At 32.5% G+C, this 15,432-nt stretch overlaps 1 protein-coding gene across 3 annotated transcripts; it reads left to right on the top strand.

Annotated features, from left to right (window-relative positions):
• The first annotated feature begins 494 nt into the window (after positions 1 to 494).
• LOC7495990 (uncharacterized protein At5g39570) lies at positions 495 to 3,698 on the top strand. 3 transcript variants are annotated; one of them, XM_052448615.1, is made up of 3 exons: positions 501 to 1,548; positions 1,711 to 1,975; positions 3,420 to 3,698. In XM_052448615.1, the coding sequence occupies exons 1-3, from the start codon at positions 605 to 607 to the stop codon at positions 3,483 to 3,485; spliced, it is 1,275 nt and encodes a 424-aa protein (XP_052304575.1). In that variant the 5' UTR covers positions 501 to 604; the 3' UTR covers positions 3,486 to 3,698. The 3 variants fall into 3 exon arrangements, with proteins under 3 accessions (XP_002324073.4, XP_052304575.1, XP_052304576.1); XM_052448616.1 differs by having other exon boundaries at positions 501 to 1,565; positions 1,734 to 1,975; XM_002324037.4 differs by having other exon boundaries at positions 495 to 1,975.
• Positions 3,699 to 15,432: the final 11,734 nt, after the last annotated feature.

Genomic DNA, 15,432 nt, shown 5'->3' with positions numbered 1-15,432 from the left:
TATTATCTTTTGTATAAATGAACTATATTGTTTTAAAATAATTTATTTTGTGATAATATTTCTAATATATGTAGCCTTGTATAATATTGTTTTTAATTTTATTCAATTAATTTAATATATTTATCTATTTTTATTATCGTTTGATTGAATAAAAAAATTATAATAAATAAAACTTAATAAATATAATTGAATAATTATTTTTTTTAGGAGATTAAATATCTCAATTAAAACATGTTTTTAATTAATTTTTATTTATTTATTAATATATATAATTTTTAGTTTATTTAATTAAGAGAGAGAGAGAGAGAGAGAGAGATTTTTCCGTCCAATTTTTTTGAATTACATTAGTTAATTTAAAAAACTTGGATATACAATTTGTTTTTTATAAAAAATTAAAATATTTGAGCGCCGGTAACCTAGAACTAAGTAATTGTGGGCCCACACCACACTCAAATACCACTTGGCAAGCATTCCCACTGTACCCACATCGTTTCGTGACTAAATTAAAACAAATATCAACGATATTTTTACACCCTCGTCTTTCTCACGTTCCCCGTTTCTCACTCTTTCAGACAACAGTCACAAAACCAGTGAAGAAAAAAAAATGTCGTACTACTCACGAGGACAGGATGACCAAGTCGACGATTACGATGAGTACGATCCCACCCCATACGGTGGCGGTTACGACATTGCTTTAACTTATGGTCGGCCAATCCCACCGTCCGATGATACCTGCCATCCAATCAGCTCTTCCTCACCGTCCGACGAGATCGACTACGATCGTCCCAATTACTCCTCACATTCTGAGCCGTCTCCTTACGCTGATGAAGCTCTTGAAACAGAGTACAGCAGCTACTCCCGTCCCAAGCCTCGACCTGGATCCAGTTATGGTGGGCCTCAACCGGCTTATGGATTGCAGCCCGGATCGGAGTATGGGTCTGCTGGGTATGAGAAGCCGGCTAGTGAGGAGCATGGCTCTAGCTATGAGTCTGCTGGGTATGGCAAGCCTCATAGTGAGGAATATGGGTCTGGTGGCTATGAGAAACCTAGCGAGTATGGATCCGGGTATGGGAGGAGACCCGAGTACGAAGATGGATCTGGCTATGAGAAGCCGAGCAAGCATGGGTCTGGTTATGGGCGTAAACAAGAATCGGATTACGGGTCTGGCTATGAGAGACCTCAGAGTGAGGAATATGGATCTGGGTATAGCAGGAGACCCGAAGCTGAATATGGTTCTGGATATGAGAAGCCAAGTGAGTACAGTTCGGGTTATGGGAGGAATCCCGAATCTGAATACGGGTCTGGGTACGAGAAGTCCAGCGAACATGAAGAGAGGACTGAGACGGGGTACGGATCCGGGCATGGGAGGAGGCCAGGGTCCGAATATGAAGAAGATGGGTCGGAGCATGTGTCTGGGTATGGCAGGAAGCAGAGTTACGAGGAAGAGGGAGAAGGGTATGGAGGAAGGAGCCAACATGAGAAGCCAAGTAGTGGAGATGATTCACCTAAGAGGGTTAGCTATGAAGGAGCCAACATGAGGAGGCCAGGGTCCGAATATGAAGAAGGTGGGTCGGAGCATGTGTCTGGGTATGGCAGGAAGCAGAGTTACGAGGAAGAGGGAGAAGGGTATGGAGGAAGGAGCCAACATAAGCCAAGTAGTGGAGATGATTCACCTAAGAGGGTTAGCTATGAAGGAGCCAACATGAGGAGGCCAGGGTCCGAATATGAAGAAGGTGGGTCGGAGCATGTTTCTGGGTATGGTAGGAAGCAGAGTTACGTGGAAGAGGGAGAAGGGTATGGAGGAAGGAGCCATCATGAGAAGCCAAGTTATGGAGATGATTCACCTAAGAGGGTTAGCCATGAAGGAGGAGATTATGAGAGGCCTTCTTATGGGAGTCGCCGCAGTGATGACGACGACGAGGATCGTAATAAGTATCGTGATGGTGATGAAGAGGGCTATGGACGCGGGAAATATGTAAGCTTTTTTTTCTCAAAATTTCGGACTTCCTTACTTTTTATGCTGATCCAAATGATGTTTAAAATGCCTCATTTAGGACATGTTTCATGCATTTGCATTTTGAGAGTACAGACATGATGCTTTCTGTGTCTGAAGCAACCCACTTATAATTGCAAGATCACTTGGTATAGATTTGATTTGGTTCTGAAAAAAATTACGAGAAAGAAATGAATAGGAAGACCAATGCACTTGACTTGTGTCCCATAGGTTGGTATGATTATTCCCTTAAGTAGGCATTTTTGCATTAGTTCATTGGATTATTTTTAATGAAATCAAGGCAAAGATAAGAAAAAGATCGGCCTTCAAATGGGGGGCCTGATGTGAAAAACACTTGATTACCAATTAAAGTAATATAACAAATGGACGTGGTTTCTTGTGGACTCTGGAATCCTATATTTTATAAGTTATTCGTCAGGTAAACTTAGGAGGTGCTTAGTAGTGTATGCACATCCTACAAATGCACCAAGGAGATTCTCTCCTGTTTTTGTTTGTTACAGCTCGACTAGATGTTCCAGTTATAAGTAGGTGCAGTTGAACTTTATTTTGTTTATAATTCATCAGAAAAATTAAGGAGGTGCTCAGTCGTGGACATCCTCTGGCTCAATTGAGAAGATTTATGAACTATGGGTATTTTCCTTTTTATTTGTTTGTTTGTTACTGCCAAACTATACTTTCCAGAAATCTGTAGGTATGGTAGAAGTTTTCCAATTTTTGCTCCAATCTTCTTTTTACCGAGCTCAAACTTCTCTGCTGAGTTCTATGGTGGATGGTATATCTGTGGTCCAAGCTCCTCTTTTCTAGCAATCCTATCTAAGCAGATAAAATTGAGAAATTAGTGTCCTGTTAGGTTGTTACCCACTCGTCATATTTGTGTGTTTGTAATTCTCTGCGGATGAGAATATGTAAAGAATTTCAGCCGGATATTTAGTCATTTTAGAAACAAGTCAACATATTCTTTGTGTTTTCAATAGTATTATAGCTCCAAAACCAATAGGTTCAAGTCTTAGACCTAGTTTGGAATTGATGATCCAGATTGGCGTAGCTGGAATTGCTAGAGAATGTAGATGTTTACAGAATCACCTGTTTAAACAAGAAGCAGCAGCACTGAACATAGCCGCAACTTTGATAGCTTACATGATTACATAATTGTTTATTGCATTGATGATCTTGCTCTTAAGTTTCAGCAGCGAAATTACTATATGCTTGTCTTCATTGGGGGTCTTGGGGGAAATGAATAATAATAAAATTTCATTTCTAGCTTAACCTTGAGAAAAATACACTATTTGAGTGCCCATCTGTCTGCAAAATACAGCTTCTATCAACAAAATCATGCATGGAAAATTACCGTTCTTTTCTTATGCTTGAAATCTGTCATTATCTAAATCATACATGCAATTGGCAGGGAGATAACAATTCTGATGATGACGGGGAGAAGCATCACCGCCGCCAGAGCTACGATGATGAGTGATCACTGGACTGTAAAATGGGATTCATGGCACTATTAGCTGCTACTAAATAAAGGGGTGATACCATGTTTCCTTCTGAGGGTACTTTTGTTGAGTGTTATGCCACTCTGTATGTGTGCAATCTGTTTTACTTCTGAATAGAATCCCAAACTTATGGGTTTGGTGTGTTCTTCACACTAGCTTATGATAACAAAAATTATGTGGTGTCATTTTAATCTTTCTCTATATTGTGCGCAAAAAAAGATCACTAGTACTAATCTGATTGATTTCAAGTCATGATGATCGGGTTGTATAGCTCGTAATAAGGGCAACCTTGTCAGTTTAACCGATGCATGTTTCTCATGAAATAATTATAAGAAACACTAGAAGTTCCGGGGAAAATACTGTTTTTCACGCCAAGTTTCACTATGGACTTCATAGTAATTTTCTTTTTACGTCGATCATTCAAGTTTTTTTCTCAGCAGTTAAGCTTTCTTTATGGCCAAATAGCTTTGATTTGTTGAACAAGAGCAAAATTTAACAAAGGGAAAAAATATAAGGAGGACCAAAATGCAAAAGATAGGGAAAATAGATGGTCACTTAAAAGTTTACAAAAAAGTCTAGTTTGGTCCTTATATTTTTCAAATTCTTTTTTTTGGTCCCTTAGATTTTTGAAATTCCAATTTTCGGTGAACCAGTTCTAGCCAAGGGTACTCGATCGACGAAGACCGAAGAGAGCTAAAAGCAGGGTTGGAGCCTGGCAATGATTTATTTTCTTTATTTTTAGTATTTTTATTTGAGAGAGGAGAGAGAAAATCATTACATTTTGGTCAAAATGAGTTTTTAAATGAAAAAAATTACATTTTAAAATTTACAATCTCCACCATTGTCTAATTTGTAACAAAATATAATAATAATGAATTATAAGTAGTTTAGATAGTTTAATTATAAATAAATACTAAATTAAAATATATCTGTAATTACTATTGAAATAATGTTATAAGAATAATTAGTAATATTGATGCGACAATATCCTAATAATTCCTAACATGTTTCATACACAATATATTTGAAAGAATATTTGATATAGCATGTTACATCCTAACAATTCCTAATATATTAAAAAACTATTACGTATTAGATATTGTTATGCAACTACACACATTAATTTAAAGTACATCAAATTTAAAATTCAACATAGAGGTTCCAATGCTAAAACGATATCCTAGTTATTACATATCATGATATTTAATAACTAATTAAAAATTAGTAAAATTTCAGAAAAACAATTTTTTTTTTCTGATGGCCGGCTAATTGCTTGCTTCCTCCTTCTCTTTCTCCTCCAACTTTACATTCTTTGTGTGCATTCTTGTCTCCTTTTTCGTTTGACACCAATCCTAGTCCTTATCTTCACCAATAACACACTGATGTACTTGTTCAACATTCAAACCGAGTTGAACAAGTCTTTAACAGACCATTTTGATTCTTTAGGGTCAATAAACAAATCACTCATCTGAGTCTTTAAAGGGGCTCCTATCCCTTGATAAGAAAAGTCAAGATGTGTGATTTCAAGTAGTTTATATAACTTTCTAATGACAACAGAGTTAACTCAAGTGTTTGACCTCTAATAGTGGAAGTAATGGAATGATCATCAAGATTGAAAGGCTTATAATTGGCGTAAAACTTCCTAATTACTTCAACATATAGAGCATGTGCTCATTCAATTAGTTTATCCCATTGTCTTTTCTTAAAGATGTCTTTTATGAATATAAATGTGGGGTCAGAAAGATTATTTATCAAAACTTCTCTTTCACCTAGTATATTCTTCTTGGAGTAGTTGTTTCTATAAGCTATCTTTGCACCAAGGGAAGTGGAGTGATCGGTTTTTCCAGACTTTGCTATAAATTTAAAGGAACCAACAATCACTTTGCCCCCTTTTTTTTTATTTCCTTTTGTCATTTGAATCTTAGAGGATTAGAATGGATTCTCTTTAGGGGATGAAGTCTCCTGTTCTTCTTTATTGGAAGAGCTTGAAATAGAGATTCCAGGTTTTTTCTTGGTTTTTACTTTATAATGTCCCTTTAACAAGAAAACTCATTAGATATTTTTAAAAACAATAAATCTGAACAAATATGCACTATAAATATAGTGCACAACTGTGAAGACACTTTTTTTTTAATAAACTTTCAACAAAAATGACAAGTTAATCTTCAATTCCATTAAAAAAAATACAAACCTTAGTTTCAATTAAATTGATTAATTTACTTACTCCTAGTATTCAACATGCATACTTAAAGGTTTCATCATAAACTTCTTCACCCCACAATACCTCTAATGCTACATTCCTTTCAGCTTTACCTTTTAAAAATGTTTTTACGTTATTTTTAAATCAATGATAACTTGGCAAGAACCTTTAGTGGCAATAAAAAATAGTTTTACCACCACTGACTAAGGTAAATAGCTTATTATTATACATACAATATGAACAAACTAATTTTTCATATATGCTTCAACCCGAAACCATGTTATATATAGAAAAATCATTCATAATCCATATAAAACCGTTTTTATTTGAAATTTTGTTTTCTTGAGACATTATATGCCAAAGCCCTGACTAGCTATAATTGACTTAACTCATGAATCAACGGTTGAAGATAAATATCTATATTCCTATTTGAATTGTAAGGACTAGGTATGATCATAGATAAAAATATGAATTATGGCTTCATATACATCCTTAGAAGTAAATTATAATTTGCTAGAATGACTAACCAATAAAATAGAGTGCAATAAATGGATCCAAATAGATTAAATTCATTTACACACAAGCCAAGATGTATGTTTTGCGATTTTATTAAAAACCAAGGATGCATAATATTAAACTACTTCAAAGTTTCATCATAGAAATGATGCATCACGACTCCATCCACCTCGTTATATGAAAGATATCATGTCATCAACAAAGCAAAACAAAATAGTTATTAGCTCATGAATATTATCTATAATTTAGTTAGCTTATCGGCAAATCTTGTTGGTGTTAATGTGCTGGGCAATAATTACTAAAGTTAGTTTAATGTTTGTTAGTTAATTATCCTGTGATATGTATTGGAGTGCCAAGGGTTAGGCATGCATTGTGATGTTTTATCTAGTATACAAGCTAGAGAGGATGTTGAATAAAAAAGAGGAGAGACAGGTGTGCTGAAAAAACAAATCACACATGAATGAGAGAAGTAGTGATTCCTTGCGAGCGTGTGTGTGATTTTTCTTCCTAAAATTGCAGAACTGATTTGCTACGATAAAGTGAGGCTTGTGAGTATTTATAGCTGTATTATTTAACCCAATTACAGCCTAACAAATCTATTAGGCATGACAATTAAGAGAATCCTGTAACTACTAACTCTTCTCTTCGTCAAGTACAGTTTAGTCTAGAAAGTTCCTGTATTTCTTCATTCATTCAAGTAATCAAACACATTTTCTGCTTCTATCGTTTCTACAAATTCTGTTTGTGACAGTCATCATGTGCAGCTGATGTCTGAAGAAATCGTGAGGCAGAGAAAGGAGGAAGATCCGCTTCAACCAGCAAAGGACTACCAGAACTCCAGTACTTTAGCTTTCTGAGACCTGAATTTCATTATTGTTTGCCTAAGGAAAAGAACCACGCATCATTAAAATCACTCTCAACATGCAGAAAGATCACTATCTTACAACCCTGCTCTCCTCCAATGCAGTTTTCTCCAGCACAAGACAGCATTGGACGCCCAATGGGTAGAGCAATACTACTAGCATTTCACCTGAGGCTCTGGATCAATGGAGATGCGATGGTGGTGAAAAATGCAATGGAGGCAAGGGATATTGCAATTTTCTCCAATACTTTGGATACTTCAGGAAACCTATTGCTAATTAACTGCGAAACAAGAAGAGAACAAAAGGTAAGTAGTATGGCTAAAGAAAGCAAGAAAAAGGGAACAGGGACTTTGGAATGTTGAGGTTTTTCGTATTGGAGAGCTATCTGAATTGCTGCTTCGAAACAGAATGCCATGATTATGTTAGGCCATTCTAGAGTGAACTGTTTAACAACGATCATATTGGTTTGTTGTGGATTGATGGCAGGGGAAGGTGTCAGTTGTGGTGGAGGTGGTGATTGTAGCTCTATTTCCATAGTAGAATGAGGTTGAGAAGCCTGTGAAATGTCTCTGTGTTGATGGCTGTGAAATGTGAGGATTGTGTTTCTTGGTTTTGAGATAATTCTTGATTAGAAATGGTAGCAGAGGGTTGTGCCAGCGATTCTGTTAACTGGGATTCAATGTTTATGGCAAGAGAAGGAGGTGGTGTATGTGACGGTTGTAATGCTTGAAGTGGTGGTTGCATCATTTCTGGGCTATGTTATCAAAATGCAGAGGATGGTTTTCTGGGTTTTGAGATCTTTTGGTAATGGTAAGATGGGCTTGTGGATATGGCCGTGTTCCCTGTGATTTCGACTCCAGATCGAAGGCAGGAGAACGAGGTGGGGTGTTTGATGAATGTGAGGGTAGTATGTTTCATACTCTGCCCCAGACCAGGATCAAGAAAGCTGTAACTGAAAGAAAAAATCCCTTGATGCTCTGAGTAATGTCCATGATCGTATGAGTTGAGTTGAGTTAAAGCTTGAAAGCAAACTCATTCAGGAGCCCCAATATATAGGGATATGGTTGCTTGTTCTGCCTAATTATTTTATTTCGTTTCTTATGTAAAAAACAAACTATGATCTAAAGTGCTGTCTCACATATCCTCGGATCTTACTGCAAGAACCATGAAGCTGACGAAATTGCTGCAGCACCATGATTAACATTACTGAGTCTTGGCCTGTGTGAAAGTTCGAAGAAACAGAGTGGAATCAATACCTGGTTGTTGATTAATTGTGTGTATATTAATGTAGTGAAAGCACTTTTTTAAAAGTGATTTTTAATTAAAAATTATTAAAACAACCTATAAATATAAATTTAAACTTTTGTAGATATAAAAATATTTTTCAATCACAAAAACAAATATTTTTGTTTAGAAACAAGCATTTGAAGTTGTGGATTGAAAAAAAAAAGATAGGAAAATTTTCCCCCTTAGTATTTAGTATTGTGGTAATAGTTGCTTTATAAAGTTTTTTTCTCTTGGAAATACATAAAAAAAATATTTTTCTCTTTTTTAAAATTCATTTTTTTTATATATCAGCATATTAAAACAACTAAAAAACAAAAAAAACAAATTAATTTGAAAAAAAAATCAGTTTTTTTTAAAAGCACTATACAACCACAAAAACAAATGCTACCTTAGAAGATGTCCTCTGAGAGTTAATACAATAAGAAATTTCTTTTCATTTCATATATATATATATATATATATATATATATATATAGATTAACATAATCTATTGTTCTGAAATAGCATCTGTCAAGAAAAAGATATAAGTGTGCTCAATTCACTTCCTATAATTTTTTCTATGTTTTTATTTATAGATTTCTTGTTAATTGACACAAAAGAAATTATAATTACAAATAGAACTAAAATAACTAATGAGCTTTTAATGACAAAAAAACACACACTTGGTGGTAGAATTGTATTTTTACATATTTAGTGGACAATGTAATTAATTCAATGCCCTTAAAAAAACAACATAGCTAATGTCTGAGCGACGTTTTTAAATTTTCACATTTTTTATACAATGTAATTACCATATAACCCTTTGGGTCAATTTTTTATTGCCTAAGGTTAAGGGGACATTTTAGATTTTTTAACATCGATTTTCTTGGAATTATTCTGTAGGGTCAAGAGTGTTATGATCTTTCTATAATTCAAAAAAACAAGTGGGAAGTGCCCACGCTCTTTGAGTGGTGCGTGCAGCTCAACCTGGTAGCCATTGGTAACTTTCTGCGGTGGCATCTAAAGCATCATGCCGCCCTTTATACAGTGGGTTGGCACGTGTTGACCTCTATGACACGGAGGAGCTCTAGCAATAATTCCCTCCTCTTTTCTCTCTCCTCAACATCAAAAGGTGTGTTGGACTTGTAAAGTTGCAAAGTGATCCTCATTCATTTAATTGTATCGAGTTTAATTTTTTTTTTCAATTTCTTCCATTGATATTTTTTTTTATATTTTTTTTCTATCAAATTTGATCCTCATTCTTTTTATTCATATTTATTTTTTAATCCTTTTTTGATTAGATTTATTTTTCAATTTAATCTCTAATCATTTGATTTTAATTTATTTATTTTTAAATTTGATCCTCATTTTTATGATTGCAATTCCTTTTATTTTGAGTTCTCTTCTTGATTCATTGTTTTTTTTTTTTTTTTGCAATTTCATCCCTTATTGTTTAATTTCATTGAATTTTCATATCATATTTGATGTTTTTTTTTATCATGCTTTTAAAATTCGATTTGGGAGTCGACCCCTTTTGTATTGTGTAGGAAGTAAAAATGATATTATTTTGATAAATCAAAATAATGGCAAAAAAAATCAACTGATGTTGACATGATTTTTTCCTAGCTAATAACTTGATTTTTTATTCAGCTAAAATGCAAAAATGATATTATTTTGATAAAAAAATAATGGAAAAAAAAATTGAATCATGATCATTTTTTTTATTGGTCTTTCTTTGTTTTGGATTCTTTTTTAGATTTTTTTTCTAGTTTCATCCATTTTTATTTTCATTTGATTTTGTTTTGTTTTTTTATATTAAATATGATATTCATTCTCTTGATTGTTGTTTTTTTAATCCTTTTCTTGGTTTTTTTTTTCAATTTTACCCCTCAACATTTTATTTTATTTCTTTTTTTTTTCCAAATTTAGTTCTCATTTTTTTAATTACTCATTTTTTTTTATCATTTTCTTAATTTGTTTTATTTTTCAATTTTATCCTTCGGAATTTTATTTCATTTTTTATCCAATTTTGGTTCTTTCTTTTAATTTTTTTAATCATTTTTTAATTTTATTTTTCAATTAAATCCCTCATTATTTTTTTTATTATTTTTTATACCAAATTTAATTCTTATTGTTTTGATTACTATTTATTTTCTTTTTAGTTTTTTGATGGTTAAGAATTTTGTTCAAGATGTTTTTTTGGTCTTTTGTATGATCATCTTGGTCTCATGATCAAAGTTGCTGGTTCTGAAGATTAACCCGATTTAACTTCAATCTTTTTATTTATTTATAAATTTCATCATTTGACATTAGGTTATTGGGTCTTGAGTTTCCTATTTTTCTTTCCCTTTCCTTCCTCCGATGTTATCTTGGATATCGAGTTAGTCAAGTTAATCCGGGTTCAATTAGGTGATCACCGTTTGAGTATCTTTTTTATGTTGGAAAACAATTGACTCGCCCTACAACGTAGTGCGGGCAAAAAAATCTAGTAAAAAACTAAGAGTGTTCATTCTTTCACACTAGGATGGTTTCTATTTTTGGTCACTAGGATTTTCTACGCTTTGATCCCTTAATTTCTTTTTATTCTTATTTGGTTCTTTAACATTGTTTTGATTTGTTATTGGTCTTGGTGATTTATTTCTCATGCCTAGATATGAGGATCTCAAGCTTTCGAGGAAATATTTTGTTGTTTGGTTAATGCTTGGTTTGGAAAAACAAGATTTAATTTCATTGATTTAAAATAATTAGAGATTCAGAGACTAAATTTGAAGCTTAAAGAAATGTTCAATCCTTTTTTTTTCCAACATTAAGGACTGATTTACAGAGTCAGGGAATAAGTTCATGTCTTTTTTATTTATTTCAATCCGTTAACCTTTTTTTTTCAATTCGATCCCTTCACATTAGCTTTATTTGAGATTTAACTTAGTAGTTTGTTTTGGTTCCCTTGATATAGGGATCTTGCAATATTGAAAGAAATTTTCAGTGTTTGCTTGATGCTCAGTTTTACAAAATAAAACACAATTATGCTAATTTAGAATAATTAAGTATTAAGGGATCAAAATTGAAGCTTAAACAAATATGGGGACTATGGTAAATGGGTATGAAAAAATAGTTGGCACATGCAACACACATGCTAGCTTTTGAGGGAAGTCCACCGTGTTCTAATGGCACATGTGGCTTCCTCTAGTTACTAAATGCCAACTTCTGCGGTGGCGTTGGAAGTTGCATGTCGAGCTCTTTTTGTTGAAATCGACATGTGTGAGTGAAGGAGCAACAATGAGCCTTTGTTTTCTCTCTCCTCTCGAAGGATTCATGTCAGCCTGTCAAAATTGAGAGGTGTCCTATCATTTTATTTATTTTTTATTAAATTTGGACTTTATTCTTTTTCTTGCTATTTGTTTTGTTTCGAATCCTTTTTTACTTGATTTTTTTTTTAATTTTATCCCTATGTATTTGATTTCATTTAGTTTTTATATCGAATTTGATCATTATTTTTTTTATTACTATTTTTTTTTTGTTTTGGATCCTTTTCATAATTGATTTTTTTTTCAATTTCTTCCTTCAGCATTGGATTAGTTAGGGGTTGAGCTTCATGATTTTTTTTACTTTCCTTTCTATAGGGATATCTCAATTTTATGTTCTAGGTCATAGGCTTGGCAGGTTAACTTGAGTTGACTCAGATTTTTTTTGGTTTTTTTTTTTAATTTCTCACTTCAACATTGGATTGTTTTAAGAATTGAGGTTTGTATTTTAATTTATTTTTTTATACGGAGTTATCCCAGTCTCATGATAAGTTGTAGATATGGCAAACTGATTAGGGTGGACTTTGAATGGTTTTTTTTGTCATTTTTTTAAGAATTTATTTTAATTTTTTCCTTCAACATTTGATTTGATAGGAATTGAGTTTGGGGTTTTTTTTTTACATTTTTTTTATTTACTTATCTCATTCTCATTTAATTTTTGTTTGTTATCAAATAAGATTATGGGTCTTCATGGAGATAGTGGGTCAAATTTTAATCTATAATTGTATCCAACCTAACTTCTGATATTTTACAAAATATAAATCCGACCCATTAATTTTTTTTTTAATTTAAGTGGGTTGGATATATCGAGCTGGACTAAAATTTTTATGGATATTACAGATATCTGCGAGTTAGGTATATTAATTCTCTTATTCTTCAACAATCCTAAAAAAATATCAGGTTGCAATCGTTGAAACTAGATAAGATCTTTAAAATGCATATATCAGAGACAACATAAAAACCATCATAATTTTCATATAAAAACAAAATAAAACAAAAAATATTGAAATAATCAAGAATTTTATCAAACAGTTAGGGCTTGTGATTTGACTAAAAAATATAAGTTCAATTTGGACTCTTGAAATTTTCATTTGTTTTCTCATGGTCTTTATGTTACCAAATAAAAAATATTGAAATTGTAATACGCACTATCATTTCATCAGATCAAACTTCAAAAGAAACTTAAAGTTCATTACTTGCCAATAGCATTAATTATATGGATAAGAGATAAAAAAAATTGATAAATAATTAAGTATACAAGGTTTGAAGGACACAATTAAAGGGAAAAGATTAAAAGAATGAGAGATGACTATGAGTGTGAAGGCGAGAAAGAAAAAAAAACAAAGAAGAGAAGAACAAAAATATTATTTATACCAAGAACTAGGTTATCTATATTGGGTTAAATGGGTTGGGTTAAAAAATCCTAACCCACACCCGACCCATGATATCCATTTATTAGGTGTTTTGACCAATTATCATCTATAATATTTGTATTATCCGACTTTGATAGGTTGTGTAAAGTTAGATAATGCAAATACTACATATGACTCAGTTTTTTTTTTAACAATCCTAAATAAGATCATGGAAACTTTTTAAGAAAATTGGCCAGATATTTTTCCATTGTATTGGTAAGCATTCATTTTCTGCAATTAATCATTGTTAATTGTTTAGTTTAATTTAGTTTATTTATTGTCGTTGGTTTTTTTTAATAATATTAATAAATTACTTCAAGTCTTGAGTTTTTCTTGCCTTTTTTTTTTTTTTAATATTAGCATCACATGATCATCGTCTTTTTTTTTTATATATATATATTAACAAAATTTTGGCTAAGCCTATTGGCGACCAATCGAGTACCAAACTACACTAGATTAAGTAATATGATGCATTGGATCATAGATGACTGTCAAGATTGCGTGTAATTGGTTTTGCTAAAGGATTTAAGTAAAATTGTAAAAGCATAACATAATTACATAGCTATATAACTGTGTTGAATACTTTTATTTTTATTTTTAATTAATATAAATGTTTAAATTAGCTTATACACATCTCGACTAATCCTATAAATCCTAAAATTAACGATTATATAAACCACAATAACTCCAAAATTGATGCAACTCAATTGTTAACTGTGTTGAATACCTTTGAATGTTCAGGTTAAAGGCATAAAGCTAAAACTCTTTGTTATTACGTTTATTGCTTTTCTGAATGGTCCTTGAGGTCACCATAAAAGGTTGTCATCAATGGTTGCAAATAACAGAGTTTCCTAGAAGAACAATACTAAAGTATTCGGTTATTGTCGTCATTGGTGGTAATGAACTAATCTCATCCATTCTATCCGAGAAGCCAACAAGCCATTCTACATATCCGACTCTTCCACGTTTGGTTCTTTTCGCTATGACCACATGCAGGGGCGGAATGAAGGGATGGCAAGCAGGGGCCCGGGCCCTTGCAAGACATTTTTTTTATTTGATAATTAAATGTGATCAGGAGTTGTAATATTTTTTAATGAGATGCTATTGCCAGAAGGGATGACGAACCAGTACCACGACGAACTCATTTTGAAGCAGGGGTCCTTCTTACCGTAAATATATTTGTTATTCTTTGCTTTACTTTTGAATTCCTTTGACTTTGTCTTGATTTTATGGTATGTACATGCCTACGTGGAAAGGAAACAAAATATGAAGTTATCAGTATGATTTGCTACATTTTCTCTCCCTACCGCTCAGTCGATACAAATTATAAATAAAATTTTTTTTATGAAAAGATTGAAACAGAGTATTGATTAATCATTTTTGATTAAACCAAATAAGATAACTGGTAAAGGCAAGAAGAGGACTAGTTTTTCAAGAGCGCGCGTGCGTGCTATGGCACAAAGTATTTTGATTTTGAAAGTATTTTTGATACAGGAATATTCAGCGTATGTGATGTAATTGGAAAAGTAAAAGTAAGATGACCGGTGGTGCAGAATGAAGTAATTTATTACTTTATTTAATATAATCGAATGTTTTTAAAGCATTTTTTTAGAATTGCAACGATGAAGAATAACTATAGATAAGAATATGAATTTTAGTTTTATATAAATCATTAAAAATAAATTGTAAATTGCTAGAGTATAATAAATAAACCCAAATAGATTAAATTGTAAATTGCTAGAGTGTAATAAATATATGTTTTGCGATTCTATTAAAAACCAAGGATATATAATATTAAACTACTTCAAAGTTTCATCATAGTTTCATGATAGAAATGATGCCACCTCGCTATATGAAAGATGTCACATCAACAACAAAGGAAATGCCATGTCATCAACAAAGCAAAACAAAATAGTTATTAGCTCATGAAGATTAGATATAATTTAGTTAGCTTATCGGCAAATCTTGTTCGTATTAATGTGCTGGGCAATAATTACTAAAGTTAGTTTAATGTTTGTTAAGTTAATTATCCTGTGATATGTTTTGGAGTGCCAAGGGTTAGGCATGCATTGTGATGTTTTATCTAGTATACAAGCTAGAGAGGATGTTGAATCAAAAAGAGAAGAGACAGGTGTGCTGAAAAAACAAATCAAACATGAATGAGAGAAGTAGTGATTCCTTGCGAGCGTGTGTGTGATTTTTCTTCCTAAAATTGCAGAACTGATTTGCTACGATAAAGTGAGGCTTGTGAGTATTTATAGCTGTATTATTTAACCCAATTACAGCCTAACAAATCTATTAGGCATGACAATTAAGAGAATCCTGTAACTACTAACTCTTCTCTTCGTCAAGTGCAGTTTAGTCTA

Source organism: Populus trichocarpa, chromosome 17 (assembly GCF_000002775.5).
Source record: "Populus trichocarpa isolate Nisqually-1 chromosome 17, P.trichocarpa_v4.1, whole genome shotgun sequence".
Taxonomy (NCBI): domain Eukaryota; kingdom Viridiplantae; phylum Streptophyta; class Magnoliopsida; order Malpighiales; family Salicaceae; genus Populus; species Populus trichocarpa.
The sequence above is the reverse complement of the archived record's forward strand: the minus strand, read 5'-3'. Positions and strand labels throughout refer to the sequence as shown.